Genomic DNA, 13887 nt, shown 5'->3' with positions numbered 1-13887 from the left:
AAGCCCGGGCGGGAACGCGGGCCGCTGGAAAGTCCGGCAGCGGAGGGGACCGTTGGTTTCGGTGCTCTGCGTGCGGAACGGGACAGGGAGCGGCTGGGGCCGCGCGAGGAGCGGCGATTCCGGGAAGCGGCGGGGGGGAGGTGGTCCGAAAGGGGCACCCGGTCCACCCTTTCTCAAGGCTTCCCGCTCCTCCCCACTCCGCACGGCGGGGCTTAAAGGGGCGCAGTGAAAATGGGGAGCGGGACGAGGGACGTGAGGGGGCGCTTCCTTGGTCTGCTGCCCGGGACCCCGATCTGGCCCCTTCTTCTGTCCCTTTTCTCACCTTGGTTGTCGCCCTGAGGCTAAAACTAGAGCCCGGGAGACCCAGGGCCTTCTGGAGCCAGAGACTGGTCGGGGAAAGGAGGAGACCGTTTGGAGAGCAAACAGATGGCCAGAGGGTTGAGTGATTGGAGCTCAGGTACCCCACCTGAGGGGTCACGATCGGGTGGGGAGGAGAAGGAAGAAGTTGGAGGTAGGGAAAGGGGGAGGGGGCGGGGTTTTGTCACCTGTCACCTGCTTTGGCTGAGCCTGGGGCGGGCCAGGGACCGGTATAAAGCAGCGGGCGCCTGCGACTGCCCCACCTCCGGCCCGGCTCCTTCCCGGGACTGTTCCGCCCCCTCCCCACCCTGCTGGCCTCCACCATGACACCGGGCTTCCAGGCCCCTCTCCTCCTCCTGCTCCTGGCATCCCTGCAGCTTCCAGGTGAGGGGCACAAGGTGGGGAGGGGGCTACCTTGCTCATGGGCTCTTCCCAGCCTCCCTGTGGGTTTCCTTTGCTAGCAGACGGTACCCCAAGGGGCAGATTGCAGCCAGACATTGCAGCCAGGGGTGCATCGTCTGTGCCAGAAGAGAGGAGAGAGGCTGAGGACATTAGGGGAGGCAGCCCCTCGGGAAAGCTGGTGTCCCGGGCAGCACAGTGACCTGCAGCAAAGCCTTCGGGGACCGGGGTTGGGGCGGGAGAGGTTAGGTTTCAGGAGCGGAGAGATGGACAGCTAGGAGCAGACAGCTGTGGGAAGAGACCAGGAGGCCGTCAGCCAGGAAGGAGGAGGACGGCCTACGCAGGCTTTGGCCCACTGTCCAGATCTTCCTGCCCATTACTGCTCAAGAAGCCAGACGGTGGATTTTCTCTTCATTCTGGTTTCTCACCTACCCAACCCTGTGACCTCGACTTCTTACAGCTGGCACTGCACAGTCTACTGATACCTCATCCTGGACCCCCAGCTCAGCCTCGAGCTCGACCACCGCCCGCGGACAACACAGCAGCTCGTCCTCGACCACCACCCCCAGACACGATGGGGGCCCGACCTTGACCCCCAGCTCAGCCTCGAGCTCGACCACCGCCCCCGGACACCACAGCAGCTCATCCTCGACCACCACCCCCAGACACCATGGGGGCCCGACCTCGACCCCCAGCTCAGCCTCGAGCTCGACCACCACCCCCAGACACCATGGGGGCCCGACCTCGACCCCCAGCTTAGCCTCGAGCTCGACCACCGCCCGCCGACACCACAGCAGCTCGTCCTTGACCACCACCCCCGGACACCACGGTGGCACATCCCCAACCCACGTCCCGCCTGGCCACAGCGCCAGCACCGCTGCCAGCACCACTCACCGTGGCTCGGAACCTCCCACGTCCTCCAATCGCAGCACTTCTCCCCAATCTCTCAGGATCTCCTTCTTCTTGCTGTCCTTTTCCATTGAGAACCGTCAGTTTAACTCTTCTCTGGAAGATCCCAGTTCCAGCTACTACCAGGAGCTGCAGAGGAACATTTCTGAGTTGGTGAGTGGGTGCCCTTTCTTTCCTAGGCTCCGTGCTCTTCCGGGCAGCAGCCTCCAGGCTGCCCGACCTATTTGCCTCAAGCCTAATTCTTTCTCTTCTCACCACAGTTTTGGCAGATTTATAAAAAGGAAGGTTTTCTGGGCCTCTCTAATATCAAATTCAGGTACTGTTCTGGGTGTGGAGCGTGTGGAGGGAGGCCGTGGGGAGGACTGGTGCCGTTGGGGGAGGCCGGCCGGAAGCTGGGACCTGCGGCTGAGTCACCAGTTTCCCACCAGAGCAGGATCGGTGGTGGTCGAATCGAACCTGGCCTTCCGAAAGGGCGCCACTGATGCCCGCAGCGTGCAGACACAGTTGGAAGAGAACAAAAAAGAATTTGCCGCATATCACCTGTCCATCTCGAATGTCAGGGGTGAGGCCACTGTCCCCAGCTGCCGCCCAGCACCCATGCCTGCAGGGCCCTTCCCTCCAGCACCTGGGTTCCTGCTCTCCCCCGGGGTGCTGGGAGGGGGCACCCTCCTTCGGGAGAGTATTCTGACCACTGTGTTTCCGTTTAGCACAAGATGTGTCGCTCCTTTCCTCCGGCCAGTCCGGGTCTGGGGTACCTGGCTGGGGCATTGCTCTGCTGGTGCTGGTCTGTGTCCTGGTGGCACTCGCCATCATCTGTGTCATTGCTCTGGTAAGTGTTGGGTCTCCAGGCCTGTGCAGAGGCCCCTTGCTGGAGACAACCCCGTGGCTCCCTCTATTACCTCTTGTTTTCTCAGACGGTGTGTCAGTGCTGCCGAAAGAACTGTGGGCAGCTGGACATCTTTCCAGCCCGCGACGCCTATCACCCTATGAGCGAGTACCCCACCTACCACACCCATGGGCGCTACGTGCCTCCAGGCAGCAGACCCAGCCCCTATGAGGAGGTGAGGAGGGGCCCCACCCCATGGGGAGCCCGAGGCTGGGACTGGGAGTGGAGAAGGGGGAGAAGAGGTGAGAGGCTGGGGAGGACAATGGGGTGGGGTCAGAGGGGCTGGGGTGGGGGAGGCCTGGGGGAGGGACCTTGGGAGGAAGGGGATCTCAAGAGAGTGTCCCCACCACCAGCATTTCCAGAACCGCACTGCAGCTGCTGGCTGGGCCGGGGGTGCGGCAGGTGGGGCGCTGGGCACAGGGGGGCCCTTCATGCAGGACTCCCGAGGGAGGGTCGATTTAGAAAGGCCTGCAGGAAGGGGGGGGTTGTCTCATGGGGAGGAAGCCTCACCCTGCCCGGTGAGCTTGGTGCCAGGGGCTTTTTGGGAGTCTCAGGGAAGCAAGGAGCCTCCTCCTTTCCTCACCTGGCCTTTCTCTCCAGGACCTAGTAAATAATTACTTGGGCCACCTGGGGCTGGAGCGCCACTCTGGTGGGGGAGGGGAGTTTCCTTTTCTTGACCCCGTTTTCCTTCGCCCAGGGACTTCCTGCTCCCAGCTCTGTAGAGACAGGCACACTCCTGCTCGGGCTGGAGGAAGGAGAAAGGGGGGGGGCGGGGATAAGGAGGCTGATGAGAGCCAAGAGGAGGAGGAAAGGGGAGCAGGGGGGGAGCTGCGGCCCTGGGCCCTGTTTACAGTCACCTGGCTGCCGAGGTGTGGTGTGGTGCCCAGCAAGTGCTCTCTGAATTAACTCTTTGAGAGTTAGACTCCCCGACTTATTACCCCAGGCTGCGGTCTGATCTGGGTCTGGTCTCCCCACCTAGGTCTCTGCAGGCAACGGGGGCAGTGGCTTCTCGTATGTGAACCCGAGCACATCAGCCACTTCCGGCAACCTGTAGGAGCGCGTTGCCCCCGAAGGTCCAGATGCCCGTGCCACGTGCCTCCCCCAGGCCCCTCACTGCCAGAGTCCTCTCCGCTCAGGTCTGTGCCTCGCTGGTGAGCTGGGAGTTCAGGCGGGCTGCTCACAGGCCCCACCAGGTCCCCTAACCCATGTCAGCCCCGCTGAAGCCCATGCGAGCCCCTTGGGGACAGGCCTGGCGCAGGGGCTCCCAGGAGGACCGGCCCAGAAAGCCCCGGGATGGAAATGTGAACTGGACTGGGGCTGAATAAAAGGGGAACCTCTTCTGTGCTGACTGCCACCTTCAGATCTGTCACTGTGACCCCTAGACTGGGACGGGGAGAGCAAATATGTGTGTATGGGGCTTCAAAGGGGTCTTTGCGGGAGATGGAGGGAAAGGCAAGAGTAGGGTTTGTTTGGAAAGCAGGAGACGTGGAGAGATGACATTGGGGCACAGGTCACTTCTTCCTGTCCCTGGTGGCACAAGAGGAAGGAGGAAGCGAAACTGAGTTGGTTTGGAGGCCTGTGTGACCCGTGACCGGAGGCCAGTGTGACCCAGCTCCACCTGCCCCGGAGGGAGGGCTCCCACTCTCGGGGCTAGGGGCGACCACGCCCTCACCTCCCCTTGGCCCAGTGCCCCCAGCGGCTCTATTCTTAGCTGCCAGGGTGTGAAGTAAGTGTGGGCAGTGATAACAGTCAGAGTCAACACTGCCGTGATAAGCACAGTGTCAAGATCCGGACGCTGGCACCTGGCCCGGCCCCCTCTCTGGCTGGCGGGGTCTTGTCTAGGCACCCTGGGAATGGGGAAGTGGTTCTGGTTCCCTGACCCTTTTGGGCCCAGGCACAGTGCCCGCCCCGCTTACCACATGCCCTGGGGGCTTGGGCCCTGGGCGCGGCCAGCAGCCACTGGCGTGGTGCACCCCCAGTAGGCCCCCTGTTGGTTGGCTGGGACTTGAGCCAGAGGCTCTGGGCACCTGCTTGGGATCTCCTTCCCCTGCTCTGAGCAGCGGGGCCCCAGGATCCTTCACACCTGTCGCGCCTGGGGCAGAAATGCAAAGGGACGGTCGGGTTCAGGGAAGGCACAGATGTGCCTGGAAACCTAGTTTATTGTTTAGAAACCATGAAAATACCAGCTGTTGCTCGGCTCAGGCCTGGCAGTGCCCACTGCAGGGGACAGCAGCGGGGCCCCAGAGGCCTTGCCTCGCCCAACCCATCGGGGACACCTGCCCTCCGCTGGGGCCCCCGGGGAGACTTGGCACGTTGGCATGGGGGCACAGGACAGGGTGAAGCATGCAGAAGGAAGGAGGAGAGATACAGGCATGCAGCCAAGGGCTGTGGGGACCCCAACAACTCAAGCAGGATGGCAGGGCCCTCTTCTCCTCACCAGGGAGGGCCTGGGCAGTGTCCGGCCAAAAAGCCCGCCCTGACTGTGGTTCCGCATCGGTGGGGCGGGGAGCTTGGCAGGGCGGAGAGCAGAGCGCAGAGCTGGGGGTCATGCCCTGTGTTCCAGGTGCCTTCCCTCCCAATCAGCCTGAGGGGGGGCATGGGACAGCGATGGGGAAGGGGCTCTCTCCGTGACTCGGGTGGGATGCCAAAGGCAGGACATGGGCGAGACTTGATGGGGGCTGGGGCCTGGCTTAACAGGCAATGAAGAGAATGGGGGACGTCTAGAAAGGTGAGCAGAGGAGAGTCCCTCGGTCAAGAGAAGGCCCAGGAATACAAAGACATAGGGGAAGGGACAGGACGACATGGCAGGAAGAGTCTAGGGAGGAGCCGTCGAAAGACTAACCCACTCCAGCAGGCCTGGAGGGTGCAGGGCCAGAAAGGGTCAGTCCAGCTTGGCAAAGCCCCCGATGGTGACCTTCCTCTCAGGCTTAGTGCCCACAGGCTCCTGGAGCTGCACCGCCCCGCCCCCGATGAAGCAGAAGGCAGGGCACACGGGCCCCGAGCAGTCCAGGGGGCACTCCAGGAGCCCGCGGAAGGACACGGCGTCCAGGAAGGACACGCGGCCCCGCTCATAGTCCAGGCAGATGCCCAGGCGGGGCGGCAGCGGCACGGTGCAGCTCGCCGCGGGGCCGTCCCGGCCTGTCAGCCCCGCGTTGGAGCTGGCCCCGGACCCCAGAAGGATCTTGCCCATGCCGATGGTCAGGAAGGCGAAGGGCGGGGACGCCTCCACTGTGGCATCCTCAGCGCCGCTGTCGTGCCCGCTGTCCGGATCGTACCTGCAGGGACGGAGTTGGGGGGGTGTTGGGGAAGGGGCATGGGAGTGGGGCTCAGCGGGGGTCAGGGGCAGAAGGCTGAGATGTTGGGAGCAAGGGATGTTGGGGAGCAAGCGTTTGCAAGGGTCCATTTGGGGTACGGAGAGGACGTGTCGCCAACCCGAGGGTTAGAGTATCCGGGCTCTGAGAGCCGTGGGAGAAGGGTGTTGAGAGCAGGCACATTGGCAGGAGAGGCAGGGGAGAAGGAGGGACGGAGGTGAGCTGGAGCGCTAGGAGGAAACAGGAGACAAGGTGGGGAGGAGACCTACGTGGGGACATGGTGCTGGGGAGGGTCTTGGGAAGGGTTCGAGACTGTTGGGGTGGGGGCACTGGTGTTGGCGGGAGAGCACTAAAAAATGGGGTGTTCAGGGATAGAATGCCGGGAGGGAAGGTCCAGGGAGGCACGCATGTTGGGGCTGTTGGACAGCACATGGGCAATGGAGGGGATGAAAGTGGACACTGAGAGGGAAGGGTCTCAGGATGTTGAGGCCAGATGTGGTGATGCAGGGAAAGCGCCCTGGAAGCGAGGGGTTGGGAGATGCAGAGGCTCTCGGAGAGGTGGTGTGGTTGTCCTGAGGACAGGTGGGAGCAGGTGGATGCCCCCCCCGCAACCCCCTCCCCAGCCGCTTGCTCCTCTGAAAACCAGTTCTTCAAGCCCTTGGGCTAAGCCCAAGGTTGCCCTGGCCATAGGCTCCTGCCTGGCTTCCATGCTCCAGAACTCCCCTGCTCCACCCCAACCAGCGTGAGCTCCCCCTGCCACCCCCATCCAGTCCCCAGCTCCCCCACCCCCATGCCCCACCCCCTCCAGAGAAGCCTGACCTGGGGCTGATCACATCTGGGGCACCCTGGAAGCTTTCCTGCAGCTTGCTCTCCAGCCCGACGCCCACCTTGACCAAGTAGGAGGCTGGGTCGACAGCACAGGCCCAGTAGCTGCGGCCCTGGGTCACGGCCACGTCTCCCAGCACCACGTCCACGCTCAGGTGGCAGCCGGTGAGGAGCCGTTCAGCAGCCAACAGCAGGGGCAGCCCTGGGACGCTCCGCACCGCCCTCTGGTCCTTGCTGATGGCCAGCCGCTCTCGGCTCGTGCCCCAGCGGCCATCGAGGAAGAAGTGCAGGACTGCCGTGGGGTAAGGGACAGAGGAAGGACTTGAGGGACAAACCCAGGCCGTGGAGGCCATGAGGTGTCAGCCAAGGACGCTGGCAGATTCAAGAATGTGAAATAAGCTGCGAGGGATTGGGGGGGGGGGCTCCAGGGACCAGGGCCTGGAGAACTGCAGTGGGGGCATGAGGAGAAAAGGGGACTCCCCAAACGGGCACGGGACTCCCCAAACGGGCACGGGACCCCAGGGAGAGTTTTAGCGGGGATTAGTGGGCCCAGACCAGCTGACCTGCTGCGATTCCTCCCACCCCTCTCTGATGGCTGGTCCCCCAGAGAGTCCTCGCTGGGGCCCTGTCCCAACTGGTGACGTCCCCCACCACTGACCTACACCTTCCAGTGCACACCCTGGCGCTCGCACGCCGGCACACCCCCCTTGGGCAGTGACGCTCCAATATTCTGCCTGTGTCCCTGAGGCCAGACTACTTTCTGGAGAGTCCCCATCCTGATCCTGACCGAGTCCTTACTATGAGCTGGGAACTCACTGGCTTCACTCTCACTGCAATGACATTGTTATTACCGCTACCGAAGAGGGACTTGGGGCTCAGAGAGGGCAAACGACTTGCCCAGAGCCACGGCTGAAGCAGAGTGGGGATTTGATCCTAAGTGTCTAGCTCCGGGGCTGGTGAGTGCGGCCCACTGTGTTCCTCCGCAGGGCCCCCGCAGCCCCGGCTGTTAGCGCAGTGAGCCGGTGCCCTGGTCCCTGCCTGCCCCGTGCCCGCCCGCCTGCTCCCCGGGTGCCCGGGGTGGGGGATATCCCGGCGCGCCCGCCTGCCCGCCCGCTCACCGGGTGGGGGGGTGGTTTGGGGGGGTGTCCCTGCCTGCCCCGTGCCCGCCCGCCCGCTCACCGGGTGCCGGGGGCGTGTGCAGGTGCACGTCTTCGCTGTACTCGCCGTAGCCGGCCTTGTTGCAGCCCCGGACGCGCAGCACGTACACAGAGCCGGTGTCAGGGTTCTCCAGCAGGGCGCTGGTGCCCCTCACCTCCTCTCGCCGCTGCCAGCGTGCGGGGCCCGGCTGGGCGGGCGCGTCGGTGCGCCGGAACTCCACGGTGTAGTGCCAGGCAGGTGGCGAGTGGGGCGGCAGGCGCCAGCACAGGAATATCTGGTCGTAGGCGAAGGTGCGCTGCGTGTCGATGACGGGCGCCTCGGGCACTGTGGGAAGAGACAGTGGCGTCAGTCGGGGCCTGGCCGCGGGCCTAGCACGGAGGGCAGGCAGGAAGAGGGAAAGCAGCGGGGGCCGGGGGGGTGAGTGTGGGTGAGAGGGAGCTGGGGGCGAGGCCATAGGGGGGCCGGGCGGGGAGCTGCAGGGCAGAGCCCAAGGGAGCAGGGGAGCCGCAGGCGCGCAGGGGGCGGGAAGCCTTGCGCGGGTCCTGGCCTGCCATTCTCCCACCTCCAGCCTTAGGGCCGTTGCTTCCAAAGTCTGGGCCTCAGTTTCCTCCTCTGTCAAAAATGGTCTTAGACCAGATGGGGACGCTTCTTTCTAGGATCTTTTTAATTCTATGAATAAAGAGGAGCCCCAGGGAAAGGCAGGCAGAGACCACTGGAACCCGGGGAAAGAGCACTGGACAGGAAGGAGGGGCCGAGTGGGAGGGAGACAGACGCGAGAGCCAGCAAGGCAGAAAACGGGGGACAACAGAGGACAAGCAAAGCTTGACAACGGGAGGAGACGAAGGTCAGTGGGAAGAGAAGGCAAGTCCGGAGGGCAAGAAGCCCAAGGACAAAAGGTGAGAAGGGCAAGGATTAGGCAGGAGCTTAGGACAGGCAGAGAGACAGAGGGCACTGTTGGGGGGTGGGTGAGGGAGGACCAAGAGTCTGGTGAAGGCAGGACAGAAAGAAGCAGTGAATGGGGGGGGGGCGAGCTGTGTGGGGGCGGCAGGGCAGGGCCCCCGGGGCAGGGCCGCTGACTTGCCTGGGGTGCTCCTGAGCAGAGTCCGCGGTGGCCACAGCCTACAAACAAAGAGAGGGAGAAGCAGCGCTGAGCGCGGTGGGGCGGTGTGGCCGGGTGGGCGAGGTGGAGGGGCGGCTGGCCAGGCTGGGCAGGAGGCCAGGGAGGTCCCTGGTGGGCGCTGCCCCCCGGGCCCGCTGCTGGGGAAGAAGGGAGGGAGGCTGTAATCGGGTGCGGGGCCACCCCGGCCACCTCCTTACCTTGCAGGAAGTTAAGCTCCGTCAGTAGCTTCATCTCACGCCCTACATCCAGCTGACAGTGGCGGAAGGAGGAGCTGGCAGCTGGCCGAAATGTCTGGAGGGCCTCCGTAGCTCGGGAGATCCTGGCATGGGGGCAGGCAAGGGTCAGGCACCCCTAGCTGGACAGCCGCCCTTCCCCTTGATGCTGCTTTGCCTGTCCCTAGAGCCTGGGCACCTGCTTTGGGTCACCTCCTGGTCCCTCCAACAAGCTGGCTATCAGTGTGGCCTGGTGACGGTCCTCAGGACCCATGTCTCCATGGGGCAGCGGTGCAGACACCAGCTTAGCCGCCGGCTACACCTGTGACACCCGGGCCCCCTGGAGCCTGTGCCCCTGCCTACCTGTTGTGCAGCTGCTTGGCTGCTTGCACAAAGCAAGGCTGGTCTGTTTCCTTAAGAACCTCCTGGGCATAGCCCACCAGACCTGAGCCATCCAGCAGGCTCCGGTGCTCCTGGATCTGGGCGCTGAGACGGGCCAGGCGCTCCTGCTGGCACTCCTCAATGGCCTGGAGCAGGGACACCCGCTTCTCCTCCAGCACAGCCCCCAGTCCCCGCACCAGCTGGGACACCTCCTCCTTGGCCTGCTGACCGCTCACCTGCCCAGAGAGCAACACTCACTATCTTCTTGAAGGCAGCACTTGTGCCAGCCTCCCTCGGATCACCAAAGATCCAGGGAAATCCTTCCCAGCCAGGCCACCAGGGCCAGGCCCACAGCTCCAAAGGCACCTGTCCACCCAGAGGGGCTCAACGCCTGACACTTTGTGCCACCCTTCCTGGAGCCCCACACCACCATCCTGACCCCATAAGGACTCCCCCAAACAAAAGAGAATGTGACTGCACTAACGCCCACTCGAACCACACCGATGTCCCCTGCCTCCGGGCCATCCTTCCTGTCTGTCCCCTTGTCAGCAAATTCAAGCAAACTGGCAGAAGGTACCAGAGACAGAGCCTCGCCCTAGCTCCAAGGATGTATGGTGTCCTAAGTGGGCAGCTGAGCCCGAGGGCATCTGAGCCATGTCCCTGAGGGCTTTCCAAACTGTCCTGGTCCTGGGTGACAGCCACACTGTTCCCATCATAACCCCGGGGACAGCCTGGTCTGGGGCACTGATGTTCCTGCCAGCCTGGTTTAACCAGAACCTCGACACACCCACGAACTCTGAGCTGCCAAGCAGGGGACTGGGCTGTGCCCCCCCCCACATGCCTTCCTGCTTCCAGTCGTGGGCGGGGCCCAGAGCCCACCGCCATGCCCTCCCTCACCTCAGTGTGCCTCGCAGCCTCCTCCAGCTCACAGATCTGGGTCTGCACTGTGTCCTGGTTTCCCAGGATGTATGTCACGCTCTTTGTCAGCTTGTCCTGAGGGGGAAGAGAGAGGTGGGCATCGTGCCTCGCTTGGTGGAAGCCAGCAGTCAGGAGGAGGTGGGAGAGGGCGTGAGTGCGGGTTGGTGCACGGTGGAGTGAGGCAGGGTCCTCACCTTGAGGGCCTGGTAGGCGCTGAGAACAGGTGTGATCTTGTGCCCACCGTGGGTACGCCTCACCCGGCAGAGTTGGCACACCAGCCGTTGGCATGTCTTGCAGTAATGGGTCACCTCTTCCTTGTGGTCCGGGCACATCAGGCCCTAGGGGCAGAAGGAGCAATGACATCATCAGCAAACGGTGGTTTTAAGGCTGCTGACCTGGGGCAGAAGCAGTGTGCAGCCTGGGCAGCGGGCCTGAGAGGGGAGAAGGTAAGAGGCCTGAGAGTCCAGCGGGGGGGTGCTCCGCAGTGCCACCTGGTGGCGCGCTGCGGCATCGACGGGAGCGTCGCTGGCATCCTTGCTCCCTCCCACCTCCACATGTGCGGTAACAGCAAGAGTAATGATTATTAATGTCCACCTTGTGGCTAATAATTAACCTCGTCCACCTTGCTCACTGCCTATTCCCAATGCCGAGAATAGCCCCAGGCACATGGATGCTGGATAAATATTTGCTCAGTGAATGAATGAATGCGGACAGACCTTTTTAGCCTAGGGGTGACTCTCACAAACCACCTCCTGGGACCCCCCCCAACAACCCCCAGGGTCTTATCCTCACTCAGCAGACAAGATGGGGCTCCAAGAAGTTTAAAGATTGACCCAGTCCCTTTCTGTCCTTGTTATGGAAAATGGAGCCTGGCAGGGGCCACCTCTGCCCGCCTCCCTTGGGAAGTCCACCGACCCAGCTCCCCCAGCCACCCAGCACCGCCAGACCCCTCTCCCCGCTGGCTCACCTTGGGGCGGAAGGAGAGGGTGGGCAGGGTGGGCTCGTGCTGGGCCTTCTGGGTGCCCCAGGGGTGGAAGAGCTTGAAACACTCATTGCAGAAGGTGGCCCGGCACTCGGTGCAGCCCTTGGTGGCCTCTAGCGGTGGTGGCTTGCACAGCTGGCACAGGATGGCGCCACCCACACTCACGCTCTGGCGGTAGCGCTCCACCACGCGCTCCAGGGTCAGGTTCCGGAACAGCCCCGCCAGGCCCCGCTCCCCCAGTTCCACATCGCCCTGGCAGGCCGGGCATGGGAACATGACCACCTGGGGGTGCAGAGCCCCTCGCTTCCGCCCAGGATACGTCCCAAAGCCTGTGGCAGGGCCAGAGAGGGAGGGGGCTGAAAGTTACAGCTGGCTGGGGGGGAGGGGGAGATCTGTTCAATTAAAACAGTAAATTTTGTCGTGCCAGAGCTCGGCTCTGGGTCTTCAGAGGCCCCAGACCCGAGCGGATGTCCCAGCATCCCTGCCCGCGGCCCACAGGAGCCAGGCCCACCTGACTTAAGCAGCCGATCCAGGCGGTCTGGCTTGGGGAGAGTACGGCGGGAGAGGCGGGGGCTTCGGGTGGAAGGGGTGGAGGCGGGGGAGGTGGGCTCGGAGCTGGGGTCCCCGCCGTGGCCCATGTAGCCTTGCTGGCCCAGCACCTCCCGGGCACAGGCCTGGCACACATTGTGGGTACAGGGCAGCACCAGAGGCTGCTTGTACATCTCTTGACACACTGGGCACAGCAGCTCCTTCTCCATGTTCTTCATGCTCGTCTGTGGAGGGAGCAGGAGGTCGGGTGGGAGCAAGGAACCCCCGGGGCACACCGCAGCCGGCCTCTCAGGTGCCCTGAGAAACCCAAGGGGTCTCAGGTGGGGGCAGGGCAAGCTACCTGGGGCTCTTCCCCAGCACCCGCCCGGGGCCTGATGCACAGACCTTCCCGGCTCCGGCTGCTGCCGGTCTCCCTTCCGCGGAGAGCCAGAGCCTCCGAGGGGCGGTCGGGGCTCGCGGCCCGAGCACCTGCCTCCCCTGGCCTCAAGCCCCACCCCTTCCACTCCCGGGGCGGGCGCTGGGCCTGCAGCCCCTCTCACCTGGCCGTTGCTCCCATCCCCCCACCTCCGGGCCACCAGCTTCTCTCAAGGACACCGCCCATTCTGCAGCTTGGTGCAGACCCCCGCCCCCTTTTCTGGCAGCACCCCCTTTCCCGGCGTGACTCCTCCCTACAGCCAGCGCCGCGCGCTCTCCGTCCTCCTGCTCACCGCGTCTGTCATCCTGCCGCGGCTCAGCCGGCGGCGGCCGCTCCAGCCTCCATTCTCCATCCCTCACTTCCCCGGACGTCTCCTCGGGGCCCCAACACGAACCCATTCCCGTTTGCACCCCCCACCGTCCGGCCCTCCCGCTCCTTCACCCCGCACGACCCGACTAGCCAGAATCCCCTCCCCAAGCGAGGGGGAAAAGAGCGCCCGCCTACTTACCCCCTCCCCACCGGAAGTACCCCTCCCTTTTTTGGTGGAGGGGGTCCTCAAGCTATGCCCCACCCCCACACCTCACCTTGGTCCCTCTCTTCGCAGCCATCCCGGTCAGGGGCGCAGCTGACACAAAGGAGGGAGGGACAGGCAGGGAGGGGGAAGGAAGTGGTGGGGGGGGAGCAGGGTTGGCACCGCCCCTGGGAGAGCCGGGCACGGGTTGCCATGACAACCCCGGGCTCGGAGGCAGCCCCGAGTGGGGGCGCGGTGGGGTGGGGTCTCGCCGAAGGGTCCAAATTTGGAACTGCACCCTGGGGGCGGCTCCTTCATCGCCCCTCACCTATCCTCAGTTTTCTTGGAAAATATCCAAGCTCACGCATGCCCCCTCCTCAGAGCATAGCCCCCTGGCCCTGCAGCCCCAGCCCTGGTGCACTGCTGGCGGCCACCCCAGCCCACCCGCTGCATCCGGGCAGCTCCCGGTTCCTTGCACCCCAGCAGCTGGACGCCTCCACGGGGCTCACCTCCAGGCTGCCCCGGGATTACCCTCTCCAACCTGCACCCCGAACCCCTCCCCCAGTCCTTTCTGCCATCCCCAGCCGCCTGACTACATCCCAGCATCTTGCCTCATGTCCACCTGTCCGAGGTCCCGGCCTGCCCTGGACCCCTCTACTCCCCCCCTTCCCCTCGACCCCACCTTAACTCACACTGATGCGGACCAGTGCGTCCATGATGGAAGTGAAGGTCTGCATATCCTCACCCTCAGCCATGGCCCTACCATGCCCGCCCGCCCCCGGGTGCCTGATCCGGGCTGCGGCTGCGAACCCCCGGCTTAATGCAGGAGCCCGTGGGGGTGTGCGGAGGGGTGGGGGTGAGATGTCACTGCGCATGCTCCAGGGACAGCCTCGCACAGCGCCCGTCGAGGTAGGAGGTGGGAAATAGTTCTCCCCACGTGGTTTTCGGAAGACG

At 64.2% G+C, this 13887-nt stretch overlaps 2 protein-coding genes across 8 annotated transcripts; one reads left to right on the top strand and one right to left on the bottom strand.

Moving 5' to 3' along the window:
* Positions 1–40: 40 nt before the first annotated feature.
* MUC1 (mucin 1, cell surface associated) lies at positions 41–3605 on the top strand. Its single transcript, XM_032845034.1, has 7 exons — positions 41–741; positions 1217–1818; positions 1926–1981; positions 2094–2227; positions 2373–2494; positions 2580–2726; positions 3531–3605. Exons 1-7 carry the CDS (start codon positions 681–683, stop codon positions 3603–3605), a joined length of 1197 nt encoding a protein of 398 aa, XP_032700925.1. The 5' UTR covers positions 41–680.
* Positions 3606–4673: 1068 nt separating this feature from the next.
* On the bottom strand, positions 4674–13825 carry TRIM46 (tripartite motif containing 46). 7 transcript variants are annotated; one of them, XM_032845024.1, is made up of 10 exons: positions 13626–13825; positions 11970–12231; positions 11444–11787; positions 10671–10814; positions 10456–10551; positions 9541–9794; positions 9163–9284; positions 7867–8169; positions 6682–6979; positions 4674–5826 (listed from the first exon to the last, which is right to left on the bottom strand). In XM_032845024.1, the coding sequence occupies exons 1-10, from the start codon at positions 13806–13808 to the stop codon at positions 5433–5435; spliced, it is 2400 nt and encodes a 799-aa protein (XP_032700915.1). In that variant the 5' UTR covers positions 13809–13825; the 3' UTR covers positions 4674–5432. The 7 variants fall into 7 exon arrangements, with proteins under 7 accessions (XP_032700915.1, XP_032700916.1, XP_032700921.1 ...); XM_032845025.1 differs by having other exon boundaries at positions 11970–12304; positions 13626–13824; XM_032845030.1 differs by having other exon boundaries at positions 13616–13638.
* Positions 13826–13887: the final 62 nt, after the last annotated feature.

The sequence above is a fragment of the Lontra canadensis genome, unplaced genomic scaffold (genome assembly GCF_010015895.1).
Source record: "Lontra canadensis isolate GAN:19392208 unplaced genomic scaffold, GSC_riverotter_1.0 scaffold160, whole genome shotgun sequence".
Taxonomy (NCBI): Eukaryota; Metazoa; Chordata; class Mammalia; order Carnivora; family Mustelidae; genus Lontra; species Lontra canadensis.
Note: the sequence above shows the minus strand (reverse complement) of the source record. Positions and strands in the feature narration are given on the sequence as shown.